Below are 25723 nucleotides of genomic sequence, written 5' to 3' on the forward strand. Positions count from 1 at the left end.
CAGGGCTGACAACGCAAGTACAAATGTGAACATCAGAAGCCGGCCTGGAATCCTAGCAGCTGGTGCCGGCGATGGATCGCCACACGGGTAGTGCCAATGAATGTGTGTTGTGCCAAGGGGGGTACAGAGTGTGCTGCAAAACACCGTGGGGTTCCGGGGGGGGCCCAGGCATACAGAGTTAGGAAGCCCAAGCTCCCCTTCCAGCCCACAGGTCAGGTACGGAAGCACGCACACCGACCTGGCCGTGGAGGCCCTCAGCCCTGGCATGGAGGCCCAGGATGATGGCTGAAGGTTGAAGATGCCCGGGCCGCTCTCCTGGGCTCCGCAAAGGAAAAGCCCGCACCGTTAGGAAGGTCCATACCTCCCCACGGGGCTCAGGGCACCGTAACAACCACTGTCCTGCCGATCCGCAGGCTGTCCACCAGACCAGGCTGCACACTCAGAGACTACACTTCCCAGCTTGCCCGGCACGCATCACGTGACCAGATCCCTTCAGACCTGGTGGCTACCACACTGGCAGAAGTGATGGCTGCCTGCAGGCCTGAGCCAGAAAACTTCCTGCCCCTCCCACCTCCAACCCACGCCCCCTTCCCCCACACACACACATCTTGGGACTGGGATGAGAAGCGACCATGGAGGAGGCCTGATGCTGAGAGTCCCAGCCCCTGGATGGCCTTACACATACACGTCACTCACTCACTCACATACACACACGCACACATGCACACACACACACACACACACGCGCATGCACACACACACACATGCACACGCACACATGCGCACACACACACACACACACACACACACCTCTGCCCCTGCTTTCTAGGGGATTCCAGGAAAGTCACCCAACTCCACCGGGAGCCCAGCACTCTTTGCCCTGGAGGCTGGGCTGAAAGATGCAGTCCGCATCAGAGCTTTCTTCCCACTCTTCCTGGTCTTGTCAGGAAGTGTGCTGAAAGGTGGGCTTTGCTCGCTCCCTTCAGCAGGTAAGAAGCGCTGTGTCCCCACCGACCTTGCTCAGAGCCAGCCCCAGGGTCCCGGGCCCAGGCTCCTGGCCAGTGGCCCTGTGATGAGGGGGCGGGGGGGGGGGGGAGGAGGTTCTGCTCCACTTGGTCACTTGCGGTGAGTCCTGTTATTACCATCTCCCTGTCCAGATGAGGCTGAGGCTCGGTTTTCTCCGCTGGTTAGAGGAGGTTTTTGGTGTTATTTTACCCACAAAGCAAACTTGCCGTGAGATGGAATGTCAGTACGTGGTAAGGCTGGGATTCAAACTCAGAGAGACTGAACGCAGAGGCCCGTTTTTACCAGGACACCCAGCAGCGGCCCCAACACCCCTGGGGGCAGAGCGTTTCCGTGTCATCTGCTAAATGAAGGAGAGCCGAGAGCCCCAGGGGGGTACATAAACAAACAGAAGGTCACAGAAGATGATGCCACATCTCCCCTCCTGCCTCCCCGGGAAGACCCCAGCTCCCTCTGCAAACCTGGGAGGGGGTGCGTTCCCTCGGTACCCCACGGGCACCCACGGGCACCCAGGACTTCGGCGCTGCTGTCCCCACCCAGCAGGCAATCATCTGTGCTCACTCCCCATCCCGAATCGCAAAACCAGCGCGCGATTTGCACATCTGTTCAACACCTTGGGTGGAGGGGGAAGGAGGGGGAAGAATTCAGGACAACACTGGAAGACCATGAATCAAAAGGGACATTTCCTAGCACTCCCAATGGGATACCTCCTTCGTTCCTTCATTCATTCCTTCATTTGCAAATTCATTCAACAAACCCGTCTTGGCCACTAGGTACTTCAGTCTGTCATAAATGCTATGGTATAGTCCGGCAGGGATACAGCACGCAGAATTTAGTGAGGAAGCAATAGCCATCCATGGCTTTTTAAAGCCTACTTGGGAAACTTTTCTTAAAAAGGGACACACGGTAAAAAAACACAACTGGGTCAGCAAATTGAACTCTGCGTTGGGGCGTGAGGCAGCCATGGCTCAGCCTGAATGAGTGGGTGTGGCTGTGTAAAAATAGGCGGAAGAAAGAGACCTGGCCCTGGAGCTGTCAGTTAGAGACCCCTGCTCCCAGTGCGCCAGAGGCGTAAACAAATCCCGCGGGAGCCAGAGGAGAGGGCTGTGTGGCTGGCGGGGTCGCGGGAGGGGTCGGGAGAAGTGGCGCTCTAATTGAGACCTCAGGAGCAAGCCCCGCACAGCCAGGGGGCGCAGGAATGTGTGACAGGCAGGAAAGGGATTCTGGGTAAAAGAGGCAGCATGGATAAAGGCCCAGAAGCACTGCCTTAGGGTAAAGTGCAAGCAGATATCTTTCTTATTTTGGCTGTTAACGTGAAAGAAAGAAAAGCAGGTTCCTCCTCTTTCCTTTCCCTTCCCTCCCTCCCTCCCCCTTCCTTCCTTCCTTCTTTCCTTCCTTCCTTCCTTCCTTCCTTCCTTCCTTCCTTCCTCCCTTTCTTCTATCCATCTTTCCTTCCTTCCTTTCTTCCCTCCCTCTCTTCCTTCCTCCCTCCGGTCGCTTTTCTCCTCCTCCCTCCTTTCTGTCTACCTTTATTCAACCGCCACTCTGGCCCTGGCAGAGTGGAGAGAACGTTGAACGGGGAAGCCGTTCTTGTTCCAGGGCTCCCGTCTCCTGGGTCAGGATGGTAGATAGGTCCCAGGGCAGCCCCTGAGCTCCTTCTCCCTCCTTCCCCTCCTTCAATGTGGGACAGACCTGGTGTCACAGCGCAGCCATGGGGAGACGGGTGGCCCCGAACTTATGACCCGGAGGGGCAAGCAGCCAGGTTAGGGAGGCTGGGCCAAGAGGTGAGAGCAGCCCCCCGCCCAGGGCCCAGTGGAAGGGAGGCGAGCCACAGCCCAAAGCCCCGGGCTGCAGGGAAAGGGTCTCCCTCCCCGGCCTCAACCAACCCTGGGGGTGCAGAGGCCAGGGAGGCTGCCAGAAGGAGAGGCGACACAGAGCCAGGTAGCAAGCGAAGACCAATAGGGAGGAGCAACGCCCCAGCGAACATCGGGAGTACAGATTCCGGCCAGGGAAGCGTCTCAGGGTGAAGCGCAGGTACCAGGCCCCGCGTAGCCAGGAAGACATCTTGGAGAAGGGCTGTGGATCTCAGAATAGAGGACCAGAAGCCAGCGGAGGGGGTGGGGGGGAACAGAAGGATCCAGGTGGGTGAACAGAATGGAAAAAAGTGTTAAAACACTCGTCCGGCTGACCTAAGACTCCCCACAGCCACAGGGAACAGAAGTTCAGCCAGGTATGGGGGCTCACGCCTGTAATCCCAGCTACTCCTCCGGCTGAGATCTGAAGACCACCACACCTGAGACCGGCCCAGACAACACAGTCACAAGGTTCCATCTCAACCCCCGTGCTGGGTGTGAGTGTGGCAGTGGGACCTGGCATCCCAACCACGTGTGTGTGTGTGTGTGTGTGTGTGTGGAGGTGGGGGGGGGGCATTGCTGTGCTCAGGGCCACGGCGGCTCCAGCCTAGCCCTCGGGAAAACCAGTCACAAGAACTCATCTCCACCAAGGAAGCTAGACACAGTGGTGCACTCCTGTCAGCCCGGCTACTGCAGGCAACAAACAGCAGGCTGGTGGCCTGAGGAGGCCCAGCCAGAGCCTGTCTCAAGTAGAGCTGGGGGCCTGGCTCGGTGGTAGAGGCCCTGCCTAGCACACACAAGACCCCGAGTTCCAGTGAAAGTACTGTCAAAATAAATAAACAGAAAGACCGGAAATTCCTAGGAGCCGCCCATGCCACATCTGCTTGGCCGGGTCCTCCCTGGCCTGCCCAGCTCCGGCTTTCTATCCTGTTCCCAGCTCAAAGGACCTGGTGCTTTCATTCCTCCTCCTCGGTTGTTGAAAGCCAGCAGCAAGTATTCGAGGGCCTCTGAGCCACACCAGGCCCCAGGCCCCAGGCCGCACCCTGCCCTCCCCTCATTTGCAGGGCCCTTCCCTGCTTCCTCTCCCCAGACTCACGCACCAGGAGGCATCCGCCAGGGTGTTCTGCACTTCATTCAGACCCGTTGCATAACCGCATACAAGTTTAAACACACACGCGCGCTTTCAGGAAAGGAATGACTGAATCTGATTGAAAAGCCGGCTTCCTTCTCCCGCGGTTGTGCGCGAACAGCCTCCCTGGGCTGAAGTTGGGGCTTTGGCAGCGTTCTTGCATCTATAATTTTACACCTGCAAGAGGCCCGCGGCCAGCCCTGTGCAGACAGACAGCTACCTGCAAGGGGGGGGGGGGGTCAGACCAGGGGTACCCCACGAGGCTGCATGGGCCTATCTCTGCTCCTTGCCGGGGGCAGGGCTCCCCGTGGGTTCAGTCAGCCTCAGGCTCTGGGTCACAGACAGCAAACCCCCCACCCCGAGCTGGTCCTGGTTGCAGCGGTGTTTAGTCTAGATGTCTGCGATGCTCTTGTGTGTACACTCACTGCAAATTCCAGAGCATTTCACACCCTAATCCGGAATCCGAGCCTGTCCCCATGCACGGGACAGCGGCTCCGTGGTCCCCGGCTTGGGGGACAGGCTCTGGTGGGGACATGCTTAGTCCTTGCAGCCTGTACAGGTGGGGTCCCCTCTGGAGCTCAGGGCGATGGGCTGTGATGCTACCAGTGATGAGGTTCTAGAAAGATCCACGACGGAGCCACTGTCACGGTGCTGTCAGCTCCTGTCCATCAGCCCGCAGTATGGGACCCGGGCAGAGTCCTCCTGGAACTCTCCACTGCCCAAGGCTTCGTCCACCTCATGGCCCGCCCTCTGCCACGGCCCGCCCATCCCCTGGCTCCACCCACTGCCCAGGGCTCCGCCTACCACATGGCCCCGCCCATCTCCCGGCTCCACCCACTGCCCAGGGCTCTGCCTACCACAGGGCCCCGCCCATCTCCTGGCTCCACCCACTGCCCAGGGCTCCGCCTACCACATGGCTCTGCCCATCTCCTGGCTCCACCCACTGCCCAGGGCTCCACCTACCACATGGCCCCGCCCATCTCCTGGCTCCACCCACTGCCCAGGGCTCCGTCTATCACATGGCTCTGCCCATCTCCTGGCTCCACCCACTGCCCAGGGCTCCGCCTACCACATGGCCCTGCCCATCTCCTGGCTCCACCCACTGCCCAGGGCTCCGCCCACCACATGGCTCTGCCCATCTCCTGGCTCCACCCACTGCCCAGGGCTCAGCAGAACTGAGTGGGAGCAGCAGGGTGGCCACAGGGTCCTCCCACCTCAGGACCCGGCTTTGCACACGGCACCTTCCCCTACTTCGAAGGAGAGAAAAATAAGATGTTCTAGCCTCTAGGACTTGCAGCCTCGACCTTCGGTATCGGGGTGCGCGCGTGTGCACGTGCACGTCCGCGTGCCCTCGGTCCTGGGATGGCACTCCGGGCCTCACCACTGGAGTCAGACGCCCCACCCCTCCTCATCTGTTATTTTTTCAGGGAGGATCCCACACGTCCTGCCGCGGCTGGACCAGACCCCGACCCCGCCGATTCACACCTCCCGCCCGCCACCACACCCAGCTTCCTGTGGCCTGACGCTGGGGGTCGCGCTAACTGCCCAGGCTGGCTTCGAACTGCCACCGCCCAATCAAGGAGCAGGGACCGCAGGTGAGAGCCACACACGGTGCCCAGAGCACACGTTATCTTAAATGAGACTTCAGAGAGCCCCGTAACCGCTGCCAACAGAGAACACACACAGCAGCCTGTGATCCCTGCTCTTGGTGCCTTTCCGCTGACGGCCAGATCTCTACGCAGGGGCCAGTGCACGGCGTCTACCACGCGGCGAGCACTGTGCGCAGAGTCCAGGATGTATCCCGAGGCTGAGGAGGCAATGCTGCCCTCCTACACACGAACCAGCCGCGGTGCAGGCACACTGGGGCACTGGTGTGCACGGTCACAACCCGACAGGTCCAGGGAGTCTTCACCGCCACAGGCAGCCCGGGGACCAGTGCTACAAACTTAACCAGAAACAACAACAAAGACGTGCTGCGACCAGCAGCTTCACGCAAGGAACCCATACAGCGTTTTACCTACGTTAAAAGAACTCCAAGTTCTTCCTCCTGGCACCACATTGTGTGTGTGTCTGAATCCCCGGGGCTCAGCGCGAAGCCAGCAAACAAATACCTGGGGAGTGACGGGATGGTCTGAACTTTTGCTCTGTCTCAACCGGTTTTCATCTGGTTTTGCTTCGAGCTTCCGCCCAGCTCCACCTCCCAAGGAGACTGGGATTACAGGCGTGAACGCCGGCCCCGGCTTAGTGACCGTGTCGATTCGTTTCCTTTGCCCTGCGTTGAACACAACTTTGGATCGAGAGCTGGTGTCAGGATTTTATGATGCCAGTAAATCTGGGCCGTGGAATCGGAGCGCCCCTGTCATTTATCAGCTGAACTCGAATGCTTTTGTTGAGTCAGAGGAAGCGGCTAATAACTCCAGCAGGAGAGACAGACGGCCATCGGGGCTCTCCCAGGAGGGTCACGACCAAGGGTCAGCCTAGCACAACAGCAAAGCCACTCGTGACAGAAACAGGGCCACTCCCAGGGGGCTCTGGGAGGGGGGGCTCTGCCCTGCGTCTCTGAACTTGTGGGCCGGGCCTTCCCACCACTACCTATCACCTATGGGCTTGGATTCCAGACCACTCCTCCGTACACGCCTGCTTGTGGAACACGGCAGCCCTGCCTCCAAGCGTGTCAAACCTCCACGGCCACCGGCAGAGGGCACGCACCGGCAGAGGGCACGCACCGTGAGCGTGAAATGGAGGAGGCGCAGTGATCTCTTTAAGAAAGCAGGAAGGAAGCGGCGGAGGATATAAACACGGAGCGCTCTGGAACTGGCTACACGCTTTGTGTAAACACTAATAAAGTGAGTTCAGGCCGAGCTGTGACTTTAAAGGAAATTCTCCCCCATAAACATGTCCTGCCGTACCCTAGTAACTCCTTAATTTGATGCACATTTGGGAAGGATGATGCGGGGTAATCACAGAATAACACCAAGGCCTGCAAGAAGGGAGGAGGGGCGGTGGAGGCTGGGGAGGAAGGCAGGGAGGCGGAGGCTGGGGAGGGGCGGTCTCGGATGCAGTTTGGACCTGACCGTCCAGGGCACACAGAGGAAACTTGACAGGTGACACACGGTGGCATCCGTTGGCTCCATGGGAGAGAGCCCTGGCTGGTCCGTGGCCGGTCCGTGGCCCACTCTCACTGTTGTCCACCAAAATGGCTTCAGCCTGCACATGGCTCTCAGTTGCCTGAGTGGAGCATCTCCTGTTTTACATGCACCATGAGCTCCTCAGAGCAGAGAATGCCTTCCACGGACCCCGGCGTCACCCGGGGCCGACACGGCTCAGTGTCCTGTGGGGAGACGGAGAGGCGCACCTGGAGACGCGCCGTGAGCCCCGAGTCCTGCAAATCGGCCCCGTGTGCGGTGGGGGAACCCCTCATTCTCCTTCGCAGGCGTGGAGCACACCTGAGGCCGTCTGATGACGCGATGTAGGGAGGTGGGCGGGCGGCGCCTGGGCGCGGTGACGCCGAGGGCTGGTTTCTGCCGTCCTGTATGGATCGGTGCACCTCAGAGTCCCCGAGGGGGCCGGTTCTGGCTGCCACGCGGTAAGCGAGGGCCCCGGAGGGAGGTCCGGTAGCTGCCCCAGGGCCACATCTTCCCCCTGCTTCTGAGCTTGTTTCCATTCACAGCGGAGAGGGCAGGGCTTGACCAGAGCCCCCTTCCAGGTCTCCGGAGCTGGTAGAGGGCAAGCATGTTCAAGACCCAGAACTAGGTGGTTGCAGTCCATCCGTTCCCCCTGGACACCTGGCCAGAGACTCCTGTCCATCCACGCATGGTGGCACTGCCCACCTCTGTCCAGGTCCACGGCCCAGGCCCTGCCTCAGTTCTCCACGTTCCCCAATCCGAGGCCCCCTGGAGACACGTGGCTCCTCCGCCCAGCAGGTCATCTGCCCCCAACCCCAGACACCACGGCCCAGGCCAGCCAGTCCCCACGGCAGAGCCCTCAGGTGGCCTGGCTCCGCCATCTGGCACTGGTAGCATGCCAGGGACAGGAAGAGGCCGTACTGGGTCCAGCCTGCCCTCGCCGGGCAGAGCCGAGCCTTCCTGTGATGACCTGATAACATTCCTCACGGATCCTGGGAGAACGCAAGGCGGCTCTTGGCGCCCCTGCGGCCCGGGAGGGGGGCATTTCATCCACCCTGGGGGAAATCTGTTTCCCATTACCACGTATCGCACGCTCCTCCCAGGTCTCCTGGTGAAGAAGAGATCGCTACACTCTACGTAGAAGAAAAATATCTCTGTGCTCTCCCGCAAGCGCCCCCAACGTGTGTGTGTGTGTGTGTGTGTGTGTGTGTGTGTGTGTGTACCTCCTGCCATTTCTGAGACGGCGGCCCAGCTCCCACCCCTGACTCGAAGGGGGAAACTTTGATTTACCCTGCGTTCTTTATTCAGCGGGGAGATCCCGTCGGCTGCGTGCCGGCTCGGCCTCACACGCCATGAGTCACCCACCGGTGCTCGTGACCTGGCCCAGGGCTGGACATGTGAACTATACAGTGCGTATGTGGGCCTGCAGATCTGGGCCGGGGCTCCCGTAGGCCGGCTGGGACCCACCGCCTCTGTTCCTCCAGATGGAGAGCGCCCTGCACTTTCAAATGCTTGGGGGGGGGGGGGGGCGGGGACTCTGAAGAACAGTACTTCCTGATGCACAGAAACTACCTGGGGTTTATACCCCAATGTCCACAAAGAGAGTTTCCTGAGAACACGGCCCCTGTGGGATGGGGCTAGCCTGGGACACAGCTCTCCTCAGGATGGGTGGGCCATTAAGCGGATCTGGGGGTATCAAGGGTCAGAACAACCCTTGGTATGTGCACACACCTCTCCCTCTGCTCTTGGTCTTGCTGGTACAGCCCTGCCCAGCTCCGGTGTGCGCGGAACACGGCGGTACCCTGGAGGCGCTCAGTGCGGCGGCCAAGAGCAGCCCCAGGATGCCCGCAGAGCTCTGAAGAAAGCGGAGCGGAGGGGGCGATGGGAAGAGGCCCCCTGCCCAGACCCGGCTCCCAGCAGGCCCTGGTCCCAGCTCAGCCGCCCAGAGTCGGCCCCGGCCATGACACCTGGCTCCCGGTTCCTCAAATGCCAGCCTGCCGCTCTTTCAGGGCCAAATGAAAGGCTCTGCGGCTGCGGGCGGTGGGGTCATCCAGGCCTGGCAGGTTGTCCCAGGACGGAGGCGGGAGCTCCGCGGGACAGCGTCGCCCCACGGGAACCCACAGGACAGCGGGCCAGGGCTGGAGGAGCACTGAGGACAGCCGCACGCCAGGAGCCGCGGGGCCCGGACGCCCCCCAGACGCCGTGCCCCAGCCCTCCCCAAGCCCAGTTGTGTCCCTGAACTCGGACTCCAGGCCCCATGAGGACGGACGGACGGACAGTCTTCCCCTCTGCACACGAAGGCTCCCATCTCAGCCCTCCCTGTGTGCCTGGGGCCTGGGGTGCTGGAATGTGGCCGGGGAGTCACCTTCCCCCAGCACCCTCTCTGGGAGACTCCATCCCCGCAGGTAAGCCCTGCCTGGCCTCCGAGAAAACCGAGAGCAGCTGGCACTTGTGAACCCCCGGGGCCCCGGGCCAAGTGCGTGGCCCCCCTTCCTTCTTGTCATGCTTAATTACAGCAGGATTGTGCTGAGTCAGCACCCGCGGGGGTGGGGGGAGGGAGGGCGGAGGAGGGGGCTGCTGTGACCTCTCCCACCGGTGGGCTCACCCAGCTGGGCCTGTTTCCACCGAGAAACCCCAGAAGCCACCTGAAACTGGCAGATGGTGCCCCATGGTTGGCGGGTACCTCGGGGCCCCGGAGGCAGTGCCAGCCCCCCTCCCCCCGCCAGCCCCCCTCCACACCTGAGACACAGCCCTCTCGCCCTGGACGGCAGCCAGCAGCCGCCCTGTAGGAAGGAGGTGAGGAGCTTCTGCCCGAGGGCTGGCTTCCAGGCCCTGCGCCTGGAAGATGCCGGAGATGCTCAAGAGGAGTGCATAGCTCCCCGCATCCCCGCACCGTGCGTGCGCACGCATCACTATGAACATCCACACACACGTGTGCACACACACGCACACACGCACAGCCTCCATAAATGCCCAGCAGAAAACCCGCAGCCCCAGGCTCTACATCCACGAGTCCCCCTGGAGGGGTTCTCACATCACGGGGCGCTTTGGAAACCTGGCCGCCCGGGCCGCACCCCAGACCAGCCCACCGAGCCCCCCGGGCACCAGAGCCTCTGAGGCCCCAGCGTGATTTCAGCACACAGCCAGGGCTGAGCTCCGGGGCTGGACCCAGGCTGAAGAGCATAGGCATGCTGACCCTCCCGCCACGGGCCGCAGAGATGCGTGTGTGCTCAGTGTTCAAGCACTGCGTGAGCACCGACTGGATACCGGGACCCTCGGAGAAAATTCCAGACTGCCCCCGGAGCCAGACCCACCCTGAGATTTCACCCGGCTGGTGATGCTGATCCCACTCGGAACCCGTCTGTCTGCCTGCGGGTGTGAGGCCTTGCACACGGCACTAAGGGGCTTCCTGACCCCCCCCCCCCCCCCAGTGTAGACCCTACACGGAAAATCCCAACCGCTGCATGAAGAGAGGTAAGAAGCAGCGTGCCACAATTCAAGATGGTAGACACGCTCCCAGAGACCAGTGGGTGCCAGGTAATTCTAGGGGAACAGCCAAGACAGAATCCCCCCACCCCCAAAACAGGACTGGCAGACAAAGGAACTCTCTAGAAATGCACACTGGCCTCATCCACCAGTGGAGGCCCTCCCCCTGGCTCTGGATGGGCCTGTCAGTCTACACTTCCACAGGGCCTCGGAGCGACCGGTGCCTGGTCCAACCGAGAGCCTCCAGCCCAGATGACTGGCGATCCATCGTTGGGGACCGGGGAAGACCGGCATTGCCTTGGGGAGTCTGGAAATGGCAGCAGCATCCTCGTCTTCCTGAAGGCAGCTTCTGTACCCTCTTTCTGCTTCTGCCTGGTCAGCGGGCAGGCAGGGGGCGGTGGCCAGAGGTCTGGAGGTCTCCGGCACCCAGCACACGGGACGGGGCAGCGCACGCTGGCTCCCGCGTCTCCTGTCCACATGTGATGGGAAAGGCAGATGTCTGTCGGCAGCTCAGACTAGCCACTGCCAGGCCGAGGGACACGGGACTGGACAAGCTTGGAAAAGCAACACCATCGGGGGCCCAGACAGAACTCTGCATGATGAAGACAGGGGAGGTGGGGCAGTCCCAACCTGTCCACCCACCGCGTTGTCTGGGATTCGAACTGCGCTGGGGGTGGACGGACGGCTGGGCCCCATCTTCCTTCACCAAGATGCCCGTGCTCCAGGGCCAGCTTCACCCAGTGCTCCGTCTCTGCCAGTTGGAAGGGCCCCCGGGGTGTCCTCGGGGCTGGAGCTGTGGGGACCTGGCCTGGCCTGGCTAGTTTTTGTTTTTGTTTTTTCCTGGGGTTTTAGAACAATTATTAACAATCGCTCTCTTCCCAGGCTCGCAGTTACCTCCGGCTGACCCCACCTGCCAAAGATATTCCTGCATTTTCATTTTTACCATCTCTGTGTTCCCCGGTTACCATGGCAGTGGAACGCACCCTCCCCAGCCTCCACGAGTCTCCCGCCACAAATAGAATTATTGTGTTCCCAGTTTGGCTCAGCCGGGAAAAGAGAAGGTGGGGGGAGAGAGAAATATGCATGTACTATGCCCAAGCCCCATGCTGGGAGAACCGGGGTGCCAGGTGATGATAGGAACAGGGTTTCCACAGAACTTCTCTCCTCTCTAACTCCGGCTATTTGATTCTCTGGCGATGAGGTTTGCTTTAGGAAAGTATGGTGAGCATATGGGATATAGTTTGCCTCCCGCAGGCACGTGGTGTTCACCTTCGGCCTCTGCGTTTTCCCTCCGGGCGATGTTGGCCAGGTGCGCCTACCCACGTGGTAGCGGGTCCCAGGGCTCTGTTCCTTTTGAGGGCTGGGTCGTATTCCGCTGCACACACACGCTGGTCCGTGGACGGATGCGTGTGTGGGTCATGCCAGCGCTCACTCGCGTGTTTCAGGGATGGCTGTTCCACACTCACTCTTGCGCCCCCCACTTTACGTAATCATCGCTTGAGGGAGTCCCCGCGCTCAATTCTTGGTCCGAGGGCAGTGGTGTTCACAACTGATCGATCAAGTCTTAGGCGTGGAGTTACTGGGTCACGTGGGAATGCTAGCTTCGTGAGGAACGACCACGTTGCCTTCCACCAGCACCGCCTGCACGTTTCAGCTCTCCCGTGTCCCCTCCTCCAGGAGCAGCTGAGGTCACAGATACGGGGGTGGGAAGAGACCTCTGACCGGGGACCCCCGGCCCCAGATGACCGCTCTCACACTGGGGAACCACAGGGGTGGGAGAGCAATGCACTGCACCTCCACTGGGATCTCGTCCTGTTCTTGTGAGCAGGAAAACGGAACAATCCTTCTCAGGGCATGGCGAGGTGACCGGCACGATGAGTAAGCGCTGTTGCGGTCTCTCTGTCTGTCTCTGTCTCTCTCTCTCTCTCTCTCACACACACACACATACACACACACACACACACACATACACACACACACACACACACGGAGCTCCGACATTAACATGCACACTCTCGGGACCCCAGGATCTCAGCCATGGTGGGTCAATGTCCTGCAGGCCGCCCTGTCCATCCACAGCCCAGCTGGGCTTGGATAAGGAGCTCTGCCCTGCTCCTGGGAGCTGGGGCGCCGGGGAGGGCGGGTAAGGGGGGCACAGCCACCGCCACCATGCATTCCAGCACAGCAGAGCCCCCCCTCCCGGGGTCAGAGGGCACCGAGGCCCCCCCCACAGGTGGGGCTGGAGTTGGGTAGCGTTTCCAAAACAAAGGTAGGCAGTGAGGCCAGAAATCCAGGGGGCAGAGTGAGGGTCCAGGCAGGAGGAGCCGCCCCTCCCCACCCTACCCCCAGGAGATGCAGGGGCGGATTTCACCTCTGTCTCCACCACACGGGCAGCTCTGAGGCAGCTCAGTGAAGACACCCACGTCTCATGGAATGAAACCCAGCACCTGGGCCCGAGGCTGCGCCTGTGCCTGACAGGAACGTTTACTGCACACAGAGACCCTGAAGCCAAAAACCCAGCTAGGGGCAGCGCCAGCCAGACTGCAGGTGTGCGGGAGCCGTGGCCTCACAACACCATGGGGTCGTGTTGATTGGGCACCCAGCCCCGGAGCCTTCCCCGACCCTGCCTGAGCAGCCCCTGCCCCAGGCAGCAGCCCAGAGGAATGGGAGAGCTGGTGTGCATGCCTATCATCCCATCTCCTCAGCAGGCTGAGATCTGAGGATCACAGTTCAAAGCCAGCCCAGGCAGGAAAGTCCATGAGACTCTCATGTCCAAGGAACCAGCAGGTCACCAGAAGTGGAGCTCAAGTGGCAGAGCGCTCACCTGGTGCAAAAGAGCTCACGGACAGCATCCAGGCCCCCGTCCTTGGGGGGTGCGCGTTCCCGGCTGTGTGCCCAGGAGCATTCTGGGTGCCGGGTGGTGATTTCTTCCTCGTTTCTATTTCTTTCCGGAGCCCTCAGCACATTTCCCGGTTGGTCACTTCCCCTCAGCTCCCTCCAATGAACGCGTGTTCCCACAGGAAATAGCACTCACCCCACCGGGCTGCCGCTGGGCGCAGCGGGGTGCACGGGCAGCCCCCTTGGACACAGCAGAAGACGCGCAGATACGGAAGAGCACAGTGTGGGAAGACGTCCACCCCGCCCGGTCACGCTCGGGGCTCCCGGTACGGAGAATGGGTTCTACGAGAAAACCTGCAGACAGAGCACCTCAGGATGTAGGGACTCAGACAGAGTCTCAGGACGCAGAGGCCCGGACAGAGCGTCTCAGGATGCTGGAAGTCTCTTCCAGCAGCGACCCGGGCAGCCAGAGGAGCCTGCAGGTGAGGCAGGGAGGCTCGGCCTCCGCTCCCCGCTTTGCCGCGGACTCACACCCTGACTTTGGCAGGAGCTGTCCTTGGGTTGTGCCTCTGTTTCCCCATCTTTAAAATGAGAACAGGAACAGATACCGCCGGTGTGGCGGCCAGGGAGGTGCCACCAACGCAAGTTTGGGGGAGCCATAGACACGACAGGTGTGTGCAAAGTTGGGCTGAAGGAAGAGAACACAGCATGGCCCCAGGGCAGGCTGGGAGTCGGCCCATCTGGGAGCGGGAGCTCTGTGCGGAGTGCAGGGGTGTGGTGAAGAGAGCCACGTGGTTACTGCCACGGAGCCAGGCTGACCGCCTCTCCCCGGCCTGCCAGCCTTTCAAAACGACGCTGGAAACACACCAACCAACCTTAAAATGTTGACAAAGAAATGAACGTCGTTACGGTAAAGCTGACGGTGTGAGCCAATCCCAGGAGATCCGAGTGAGCACAGCCTGTCAGTCGGAGGCCTGGACGTGCCTGGAGACCACAGGTTTCTAAGGGAGCCACGGAAGGGGCCACGGTGGCCGTGCCATGCTCTGAGTGCTCCATGCACGTGCCCCGCTTTCTGGAGACAGAATTGGCGCCCTGGTGCTGCCCGGGTGCATCACCGCACTACAACCACGCAAGGACGCAGGCCGGGCAGCCATCTGGCCCGGGTACCTGCGTGCGAGTGTCCCGGCCCCACTGACAATGGCCACGGCACGGTCACGAGCTTGCTGACCGAGGAACACAAACGTACTTCCCTGAGATCGAGCTACGCTGTGTTTGCCATCACCTGGCCCTGCAAAGCCGGGTTACTACTGCTATCTACCTGGAGGGTTCCGGGGTGTCATTCCTAGAAACATAATGAACAGGAGAGCCCCCCACAACAGCACCCCAAAATCTAGCTCCGGATGTCACCAGCTCTGAGGCACTGAACTGCAAGGCCAGACACGTCACGGCAGTCTTCTCTACAGAAAGGACTTCGTGGGGACAGAGCGCTGGGTACAGGGGGCACTGGAGGGGCAGGGGCCCCACAGCAGAGAGGCCATCGGACGCTGCTGTCACCATGGAAATTATAAATCAATGGTGCTGTCCACGAAGGCAGTGGCCCCTCAGTCTGAGGACCTCGCCATGGTCATTTTGTGGAGGGGAAACACATCGCACTTGTGTACATTCTATAATCTGGCTCTGTTTACGATGTGGCCTTCAGCCCAGAAGGAGAGGCGGGCGAGGGCAGCGCGAACCCCAGCCCCCGCATCTCTGTGACCGCTCCAACCCAGGACACCTGGAGGTAGAAGGGGGATCAGAGAGCAGAGGGCGGACGCCGCTCCGCACGCCGGACACCAACCCCCACGCCAGGCCACGTCCTCCCTCCCCAGGCCTTATCTCATTCATTCTCTAGACTTTAAAACGAAGTCCACTTCCCCAAATGCAGCTGCAACCCAGGAACATCTGGGAGCTTTCATAAAACCCCAACATCCAGAGAGCACCCCGAAATCACACTAGAAGCGACACTGGGACAGGACCCAGGCTTCAGAAACTTTCCATCCCCCCGAGTGATTTCAACGGCAGACAGGGTTGGGAACCAGGGGCTGGGGACTCTCTGCTGTCATTTCCAGCGGGGTTGAATTCCTCGGGGTACAGTGCACCCCGCGGGTGAACGTAACCTGGGGTGGTGGCCGAGTTCACCTTCCCCGGAAGCCTAGCACGAGGCACCCACTCTGCTGAGTTCTCCCCACAGACTGTGACTTGCCCCTGGCGCCCTCATTTAAAATTTGCCACATAAGAAGCAGGAAAATAATGCTGGGAGAAAAAAACCAGGCCTGAATGGAACCAGACACCACAGGGAGGAAGTGAATACGCTCCTGCGGGCCTCAGGATCCAGGTACAGGGATGTCTCTGCGGGAGGAAGGCCCAGCCCGAAGGAGCTCAGGACGGCGTGGGGTGGGCAAGGGCCCCTGGCATAACTTAAACTGGGTCGTGAGTGTGCTGAAGTCAAGCACTTTCATAGGGGCCCCGCGCTTCTCTCCTAAGGCCTGCCTCCTGGCTGTGGGCCTTTCCTCCAGCTCCACCCAGCATCTGGGGCCTCCAACCATGAGCTCCTCATACATTGTCAACATCAAACCACGTGTTGGTTCGTGGACGGATCGACAGAGGGGAGGACGGAGCAGGTGCAGCTAGCCACCGCAGGTAACATGCATGGAGTCCTTCCTGATCAGGTGACGGGCTGGAGACTGAGAGAGAGGCAGGGCCTAGAGTCATCCCGAGGGAGCGCTGGGAGGGAAGCGGCATCTGCACCCCACCACAAGGCCACGGGCTCCGCAGAGCACCCCTGCCCACTGGGGACTTTCCTCACAGCTGCCATTATTTCCTTATTTATTTTTTGATGAGAAAGACAAGTAACCTGCTGATAGGCACACTGTGAATTCAGGTTTTTGCAGACAGCTGCCTCTGGCTCCCAGAGGAAGGTCCTTCCCTCCCTCAGACCTGGGGCCTATGCAAGTCAATCTCATTTGTAAAGGTCTGTGGGTGCCATCTTCACTGTACTAATGCATGGCTCCTGTCCCTGAGAAACTTCACCTAGCGTGGAGAGGAGAGTCTGGGACAGAAAGCTGCGGTGGGAAGATGCCTTCCCTGGAGGGGAGGCTCCACTCTTAAATCTGAACTAGCATTGAAGCCTGGTTTAAGGGAATCCACACAATTGCTCAGGAGCCGCCATTTTGACAGGAACCTCAAGCATCTGCCGGGGTTCTGGGGTAGACACCAGTCAGAGCTCCTGGCTGAGCACAGCCTCCGGCCATTCCCACCAAGGGGTCAGTGTCACCTCAACCAGCCACACTCCTGGGCCACAGCCTCTGCCCTGACCCACAGAACCACAGAGCACAGTGAAATTGCTGGCAGCTCTACACCCCTAAAGGTGGTTTCTTAGACAGAGTGGAGGCTTTCTGAATGGTATGCAGTGCCAGGCCTTGTCCTCTGGGCTGGACACCAGTTCCACCATGGGATCCAAGGACCCAGGGGAGCTAACACACAAGGATCAAAAGCCCGCAATGACTCAGAAACATAGAACACCCTAGGTTCAGCGTCTATTAAACCACAGCCTAGGGAAGCAGGGAACAAAGGCCTTGCATAAAACCTACAAAACCCAGAGCCATCAGTGTTAACAAACACAAACTGCTCTTTCTGACACAAAACAACCTTTTTCTTCCTCAATGTCAGGAGGCTGACTGGGGAGCTGGGCTGATTAGCTGAGCCTTAATCAGGACCCATTGCCTCATCCCCCTCACTGCCCACACCCGGCCCCAAAACAGCTGCCCTGGCTCCGGTCTCACCTCCAAAGTATCCCCTGGGTCAGCGCAGTGCTGGCTGAGGTCTAAATCCCAGATTCCCGAGCCCAGAAGCAAAGATATGATGACTGAAGTCTTCCTTGGACATCTTCCAGTCTCCTCCCTTTTAAAGACGAGGAAACTTAAGAGGCCAAGAGAGGTCAAGTGACCTACCCAAGGTCACACAGTGCATCAGAGGCACAGCTAGGCCTCCAGATTCCCAGGCATGTCTTCTTGCCTCTCCATCATGCTGCAGTTGCTAAAAATTCCCCCAAGCCGCCTCCCTCCACGGTCTCGACAGCACCGATTCCCACACAGCCACACACTCACACTTGGCAGGAGGTGCGATCAGGCCCTCTCTGCTTGTGAACCGCTGTTGTGCAAGGGGGGGGGGCTCTTTGTTCGTTAACAGCACACAAAGAAACCCATGGTCTCCTTGGGGAGGGGAAGGGAAGAGAGCTTCCCGGCTGTAAACCTCCACAGGAGTGAGTACGCCACTCCAGCCCAGAACCCAGAGCGGCAACCAACCACGGGGCCTCTGCTGCATTAGGAATGCACAAGGCCAGGGGCCTCCACCAGGAAGCCACCGACACTACATCTGGTGGTGTAAGGCTGGTGGCAGGAAGCCCAGAAGAACTTCCCGGAAGCAAATGGCTCCCGGTCTGGTTTCTGACTTCTACCATCATGGTTCCCACCACTCTTTCTCCAGCGCTGGACAGGCCACGGCGTTCCTGCCGGCAGCTCTGCAAATTCTCCATCTGTGCCTCCCGTTGTGAGCCATGTATCCGGGGGCCTCATCTACGACCCTGGCTTCTCAGACTGCACAGTGATCTCAGCCTGAACACAGGAATGAAGAGGGGACACACACACACACACACACACACACACACACACACACACACACACACGCACCTGCAGATCGCAGCGCCAGTGTCTCCCCCAACCCCACTGCCTCTGAGACACTCAGCGTCAGAACGGGTTGGGACCAGCAGGGAGAGGTGGGCTGGATCCCAGGATGCCCCAGCAGTTAGGGAAGGAGAGGAGAGGAGGAGGAGCAGAGCCGACTTCCTGCAGCAGAACTTCAGAGCCTACACAGCTAACAGCTGACGGCAAGGGAGGTGCCAGCCTCCAGCAAGAGTGGACAGAGAGGACACGTTGCCCACAGCGATGGCAAGGCCCTGAGCCTTCCGTTCTGTTTGGGGGCTGGCCTCTAACGCATGATCCTCTTCTATCTCAGCCTCCTGAGTGCTGGGGATTACAGCCCTGCACCACCAGGCCCAGCTACATTCTTCCAGCTGCTGAGAATCGCCTTCCCACAGGGTCACACCCTAGGGCAGAAGGCTAGACTTCTAAGCAGCTCTCCAGACCCTCCCCGCTGGAGCCAAGTCTTCCCTTGGCCGGTCCAATTAGGCAAATCTGCCCGAAGAAGGGATTGCATTCCAAAACCCACTCCCTCATTTTGTCCCCAGGGAAACTTCTGTCCTGCTTAGTTAAACCTCAAAGAGAAGAAGGAAACGTCATCCAGTGGGTCCGGCCCCAGCCCGAGGCGGGGGGGTACGCTGGCTTCCCAGAGGTGGCCCCATATCTCCCCACGGCCTCAGGTGGGGCTGCTCCACTCGTCTCTGTTTATGAAATGCCTCTCACATAAGGCCAGGGCTCTACGCAGTTAGGTCCCTAATAAAATGCAGAACTGGTGCTGCCTGCCAGCGGGCTGCGGAGACCAACGCCAGTGCTTTCTCAGACACCATTGTTCTCCGAACAGTATTTTCCCCTGGAGTTTCTTAATTCCACTTTGTACCATTTTTTTTTTTAACGACGTGTGAGTTTCTCTACGCATTTGTACACGCGAAGAGGGCTGGTGGGGCTTGGTTCGTCAGTAGTTCCTGGTGGAAGGCTTGGCCTTCCAGGATCTTCTCCCTGCAGAACCCAGCAAGGGAGCCTTGGTCTTAACAGTCACGAGATGGAAGGGGCAGCCCAGGCTGAGGTCCCGTTCGTTCCTCGCTGTTCTGGTGAGGAGAACATTTCGGGTGCCTGGTGCCTGGTGGGAGATTCTCACTACGTGGTTCTCGCCGGGGAGTCCATCCTCCATGACCGGCACGGGGTCCCCGCGTCATCCGCCGGTGATAAATTACCACACCCTCCACGGTGCGCGCGCACGGGTCAGGAACGCAGTCTGGTTGTTTCAGACGGGGGAAGCAGTGCCTGGTGCATCAGGTGACAGCAAAGCCTTGGTGAACCCATGACCCACACCCCTGGGACGCAGGTGCGTGGGCGCTTGTGACAGACGCCCCGGCTCTACCGGGCCCGAGGCCTGGCGGAGAGCACCGGCAAGAGCTGAGCGGGGTGCCCTCGGGGTACCCGCTGACAGGAGGTCCTAGACACTTCAGGGGTTGGGGTGAGCTCACGGAGGTGCTAGCTCGGCAGGGCAAACTGGTCCCCAGGAGACTGGAGAATTCTCCAGAGAGAGAGGGGTTCTGAAAGTGAGGCGGGCATCTCCTGCTCTCTGGTCTCCTGTCCCACACGGTGATCGACAGGCCACCACGGCAGAAGACACACAGCTCTAGTCCCAGCACTCGGGAGGCTGAGGCCGGAGGACCCGAGTTTGTGGCCAGTCTGGATCCCCTCCCTGTCTCCGACATCAACACCAGCAAGTGAGAGTTGTACAGACCTAACTCGAGAGATGACAGAGGAGCAGAGGAAAGGCTGCTGGGGGGAGGTCTGACGGAGCTGGGGTGGAAAGGGCCGGCCCAGAGCGACACCTGTCCGGGACGTACTGAGGGTTCGGGTGCGGCAGCCGGGGTGCACTGTCTCCTCACAAAGACCAGAGCAGGCCTAACCTGAAGATCTCCAGATCTCGAAACCTCTGAAGACTGACACAGTGCCGGCAAGTGGAAAACCTTGCAGGCCACCAAGTGGTGCACAAACAGTGTGCAAGGTGCACAGAAAACATGGGGCGGCGGGCTGGCGTGGAGGCTGCCAAGGCCTGTCATTACGCCAGGCCAGAAAGAAATCCAAGTCAGAAACCTCTCAGACGAGGGTCACCCTTGCTCCGGCTCTCGGGTGCCCGGTACCGAGGATTTTACACCCCCCCCCCCCGCCAGCTCTTCCTGGGGTCACTGTGTCAACGAGGATGATCCATCCCAGCCTCCAGACCGAGGCAGTGGTGGGAAGAGGGTCCGGCTCTGCGGGACTCACAGGCAGAGGACACCTTGGACGAGTTTCCTGCCTGAGCAGGGCTGATGGTCTAAGGCTGGGGCACAATGAACAGGGGGACGGCGCCGTGTGCCAAGCCCAGGGTATCCTGTGCATCCACCCCCTCCCAGCTCAGAGGTGGTCGAGGAAGCTGCCTGGGTGATCCCGGGCCCCCTCCACCACTTCTGGCTTTTCAGCCGCTCTACAAAGAGTGAAGACCACCTTGCACGATGCGGGAGGCACACTAGTACAGACAGCTGTTTTCAGTAAAGGCGGGAAGGGGGCAGCCACAAAAGGAGGTTTGTAGGCAGAGATAGAAGGGACCAGAAAACTCCTCTGTGCATGAAGAGGCATCCAGGGCTACAAGCTACTGCCATTTCCACTGCCTGGGTTTAGCGCTGGGAAGGGGGAGAGGCGGGGTGGATGGGGGGGAGAGGGGCAGAGGTCCAGGCAGGAGGGCGCTGGGCACTCTGTGCTGAGTGCGGCTCATCAACCTCTGTAGGGCTCTGGGTTCGAGCAAAACCTACCACAGATGCCAGGGGCCCTGGAGCCCAGGGCCTGGGACAGACCTGCAAAAATGCCCGCTGATGCCGGGCACCAGCGGCTCACACCTGTCATCCCAGCTACTCAGGAGACTGAGATCTGAGGACGGCCATTCAACACCAGTCCCGGTGGGAAAGTTCTTGAGACTCTGATCTCGGATTAATCTCCAGGAAACCGAAGTGGCGCTGTGGCTCAAGTGACAGACCGCTAGTCTTGAGTGAAAAGGAGCTCAGGGACAGTGCCCAGGCCCCGAGTTCAAGCCTCGGGAATGGCAGGAAAAAAAAAAAGTCATCCAGTTATTGGTGTGCAGAAAGTTCCGACGCGCCAGGAGCCGATAACCACATCCTGATCATCATTTCCCCAGAGTCCCAGGTAAGACCTGAACCATCCACACTGGGACCACGGGGGAGCACTGAGCAATGAGCAGAGAACAGCACACAGGCCCTGGGCCGCTCTGGGCTTCCATGATGACACCCCCACACCACAGCTCTGAAGAGGGGTTAGCAGACCTCCGTCCAGGGCCGCAACACAACACTCCAGAGGCAGCGGAATCCAATCCCAAAGCCGTGGGTTTCCTGATCCCATCAGCAAAAGAGAAATCCTGCCGTTCTGGAAGACGCGATCCAGGCAAAAGATCCCTCAGCTCGCCCGCCCCGCATTCTCACTTTGGGGGAAGAACTGGGGGGCGGTAATAGACCAGACAGAAGGCAAATGCCACACGATGCAGAAGCAACGGAAACCGGACGACTGGAAGCAAACCTTCACGACGATGAAGCACACCAACAGTCCAAGAAGTGCAGCTGTCGGGAACCACAGAGAGCGCGCGCGTGCGTGCGTGCGTGCGTACACACGAGTCAGACAGGCACGGTCCTCACGGACGGAGGCCGTGGGCTTCCAGGGTTCTGGACCAGGAGCTCCTTGCACCGGCGGGTGCACACAGTAGGCGCTTCACGGGGTTGCCAAGCAACGGTGGCAGCCAGAGCACACAGTGGGTCGCCCAGGAGGCATTTTTGGTAATTCCAGGGAGGGGAAAATTTCAGTTCCTGACATCCAGATTCCACGTGGCGGCAGCGGCAGCATCTTGCGGGACAGGAGATGCGTAGATAGCCCTTGGCCATCCGGCAGGATGCGAATCTGTAACTGTCCGTCTGTCCCATGTGAGGACTGAAGAGACGCTTGGGTTGTCGAGGGTCCTGAGACACTGTGTCAGGAACTAGAGAGGAGGATCCTGATGGGAACTCAAGGTCATGGCTTGACCGCTTCTACCGTGCACTCCCTGGTCCACAGAGACCAGGGAACGCCCGGCCCCGGCCACTGGGCCAGGCCTGGGGGGCTGGAGGACCAAAATGCAGAGGCTGGCCGGCCGCTGGGACTCTTGGAAAGTCTCCCACTTGACCCGGGACCTCTGTGGTCCAGGGAAGGAAAGCCCATGACACCGTGTCGGTTTTGATGGGAGCCAACCTCCGGCAAAGCCCCACCGCCATCTGGAGCCACGGGGAAAATTAAGTTACCACATTCTCACGTTTCAGCCTCTGGCCGGCTCTCCTTCACAAACAGGAAATGTTTATTTAAATACATCTTCTGGGGCCAGGGGAAAAACCAGAGATGTCCACCCTTGCCTCTCCCTCCCCGACACGGCTCAGGCCGTCACCTGGCCGGGCAGTGGGGGACACGTGCTGGTCAAGGCCCAACCGGGAGGGGAGGGAGAAGACCTCCCTCTCACCCGAAGCTCTTCCCCAGCGACACTGCGCGTGGACGGGGATGCGGGCTCTGCGGGGTCCCTGTGTGCAGCCGTGTTTACCCTGCACTGGGGGTAAACACGCCTCTCCCCGCCTCTCCTCTGCAGCTCAGGCAACACACACCACCGGATTCCTCTCTGCAGTTCTGTGGCTCCCTTGTGGTGTACAACGAATCGCCTTCTCAGAGCAGAGGGGGTGTGACACTGCAGGAAGGAACCCCCAACTCTGACACAGCTTCGTGACAAACTAAACTCTGCCAGCCCCGGGCCAGAATGCCAGCAGCTCCCGAGAGACACACACACACACACACACACACACACAACTCTCACACCTTCCTGGAAGGCTCTTTGGGAGGCGGAGAAGCCCGGCTGGGGGATGGAGAAAGGGCTTCTTTTACACACACACACACACACACACACACACACACACACACACACACACACTTCAACAACTGGGATCAGAAAGTGGTTTTTTCAGAAGGTCCCAAGCCCCGGCTGGCTGTGGCATGGGTAGGGGAAAGGACATTTCCCTCTTCGACCACCTGCTCTCATTCTTGTCAGTGGAGCCCCGGCTTGCTCCTGCCTAGGAGAGGATCTCGCACAGAGGGAGGCCGGGAGGCCCGGGTAACATTTGGTGAGCGAAGGAGGAGGCCCTTCCTGAGGAGGTCCTGATCAGGGGGCAGACAAAGCCGCCCGTGGCCCACTGTGGCCGACTGTCTGTCCCTCACGTGCGCCCGTGTGGAACTGGAAAACCCCATTCGCGCTCGCTGAAGGGCTGCGGGGCTGGCCGCAGCTTCTGAAAACTCCCTGCACACTGGAACGGGGGAGGCCGGCCCCCTCCTCACACACACGCGGAGGTCAAGGCAGCAGAAGGCTGGCAGGGTGGACCCAAGAAGCAGCGGTGGCCGCCTGTCCTCGAAGGGTCAGTCTGCACGTGTCCCAGCTGACCCCACGCTGGGAGGTGGCAGAGCAGCAGTGGTCCGGCCCGCGCCGGGCTGCAGCTCTGCACTGAGCCAGGGGCGTGGCCGCCCAGCTCTCTACGTAACGCCATGTAAGGCTACACAGCACCCCGTGACTGACCACCACTCCACGCTGAGGCTCTACCCCCTGAACACACCCCCGGGGGTGTATGCTGTGACGCCCCAGATCCCTGTATCCCCAGCTTGTGACCTTCCCTTGGCCACAGCCTGGCCGTGTCCTCCTGGGCCTGTCCTGTCTGGGCCCCTCTGGAAGGTCACTGGCCAATCCCCCGGAAGATCACTGCCCCAAAGGATGAGCTCCAGGAACCAGGAGGGCAGGTCTCTTAGGTTGGCCCAAGGGAGAAGAAGAGGGGAGGAGGTGGAGATGGAGAAGGAGAGGGAAGGGGAGGGGAGGGGAAGAGAGAGAGGAGCAGGGGTGAGGGGAGGAGATGATGGGGGACAGGGGTGCCGCACGGAAGATCTGTGCACCCTGTGCCCCCCATGATGCCTGGACTCAGGACTGGGGGTAAGGGAGGTGGGTGCCGCAGCCTGGCCACTCCAGGGCTGCCTTCCAGGGCCTCCCTTCCCTTCTGCCCTCCCCACCACACCCCGAGCCCACCCTGAGTCCAAGTTCTGAATTTGGTCTGCGGATCCAAATGACAACCCTTTCCAAAATGTTGACATACGGAAAGTAAATATTTGGTTGCACAATTGGGGTGAAAGCGCGGGTCAGCCCCTCCCGCCCCACCGCCCGGCTCCCGGCCGGCCAGATCCCAGCTGAGTGTGGTTTGTGAATCACAGCGGTGCTGGGCCGGGGCCATCCATCTTTCCACCCCGGTGGCTGCTCGCTCCCCGAGGGCTGGCCGGATGACCCCCACCTGGCATCTCCAGGGACGGGGGGTGCCAAGGCAGGGCGCCCCAACTTAATCCTGGCCTCATGGTTGGTGAAGCCAGAGAACTCTGAGTGTGTGCTGGCCTCAGAAGTCACCAGAGCACCCCAACTTCAGCCTGGGCTCAGAGGATACCAGAACACCCCGAGTGTGTGCTGGCCTCAGACAGCAGAGCACCCCGAGTGTGCGCTGGCCTCAGACAGCAGAGCACCCCGACTTCACCCTGACCTCAGAAGCTGGACCTCCAGGCGTTGGACTCCCCTGGAGGGGGGGGACAGCGGCCCTGTCACATGCCCACGCCGACCCGGTGGGGGCCCTCCCCACCCGTTCCTCCTCCCCCGCCGGCCCGCCCCGCAGGCCCCGGTACTCACAGGCGCTCGGCGAGGCGGGGCACGCCGCGGGGCACGGCCCGCAGGCCCAGGCCGTGGCAGTCCACGCTGGCCGCGGCGCAGGTACACTTGGCCGGGCAGGCGGCGGCGGGCCGCGCGCTCAGGACGCTCGCCAGCGCCAGGGCCAGCGCCAGGCGGGCGCGCAGGGCGGCGCGGGCCCCGGGCGGCACGGAGGCCATGGCGCGCGGGGCCGGGCCGGGCGCGGGGCGCGGGGCGCGCGGCGGCGGCGGCGGCGGGGCGCGCGGGGCCGGGCCGGGCGCTACGCTCAGGCGCGCGGGGCCCGGGGCGCCCTCGGCGGGGCCGGCGCGGGGGCCGCGCGCATCGCCCGCCGCGCCCCGCAGCCGGAGCCGGGCGCCCCCGGGGCCCCGCGGGGCCGCCGGCCGGGCCGCGGGCGGGCGCGGGGAGCCGGGGCGGGCGCGGGGCGGCGCGGCGCCCGGGGAGCGCGGGCTCGGGGCCGGGGCTCCGGGGCTCCGGGGCGCGGCGGCGGCGTTGGCGGCGGCGGGGGCTCGGGGCGGCCGGCGGGCGCCCGCGCTCTCCATTCACTGCGCCGGGCGGGCGACACCCGAGACGCGGGGCCCGGCCCGCCGCCCCCCAAAACCGCCAGCGCCGCCTCCCATTGGCTGCGCCGCGCGCGCGTCGACCAAGTTGGGAAGTTTGCTGGAGCGCAGGAGCCGGGAGGGAGGATGGGGGGGGGGAGGAGCGCGGGGAGGAGCGGGGAGGAGCGGGGAGGAACGGGGAGGAGC

General features: G+C 61.1%; 1 protein-coding gene across 1 annotated transcript in view; it reads right to left on the reverse strand.

The window, feature by feature from the left end:
* The window catches only part of Slit3 (slit guidance ligand 3), a 252676-nt gene extending 227517 nt beyond the window's left edge, over positions 1-25159 (reverse strand). The window contains exon 1 of the mRNA XM_042670215.1: positions 24963-25159. Within this exon, the coding sequence (XP_042526149.1) occupies positions 24963-25159 (197 nt within the window). The remainder of the gene's footprint in view (positions 1-24962) is intronic.
* Positions 25160-25723: the final 564 nt, after the last annotated feature.

This window comes from Dipodomys spectabilis, unplaced genomic scaffold (assembly GCF_019054845.1).
Source record: "Dipodomys spectabilis isolate Male_0828 unplaced genomic scaffold, ASM1905484v1 ptg000528l, whole genome shotgun sequence".
NCBI lineage: Eukaryota > Metazoa > Chordata > Mammalia > Rodentia > Heteromyidae > Dipodomys > Dipodomys spectabilis.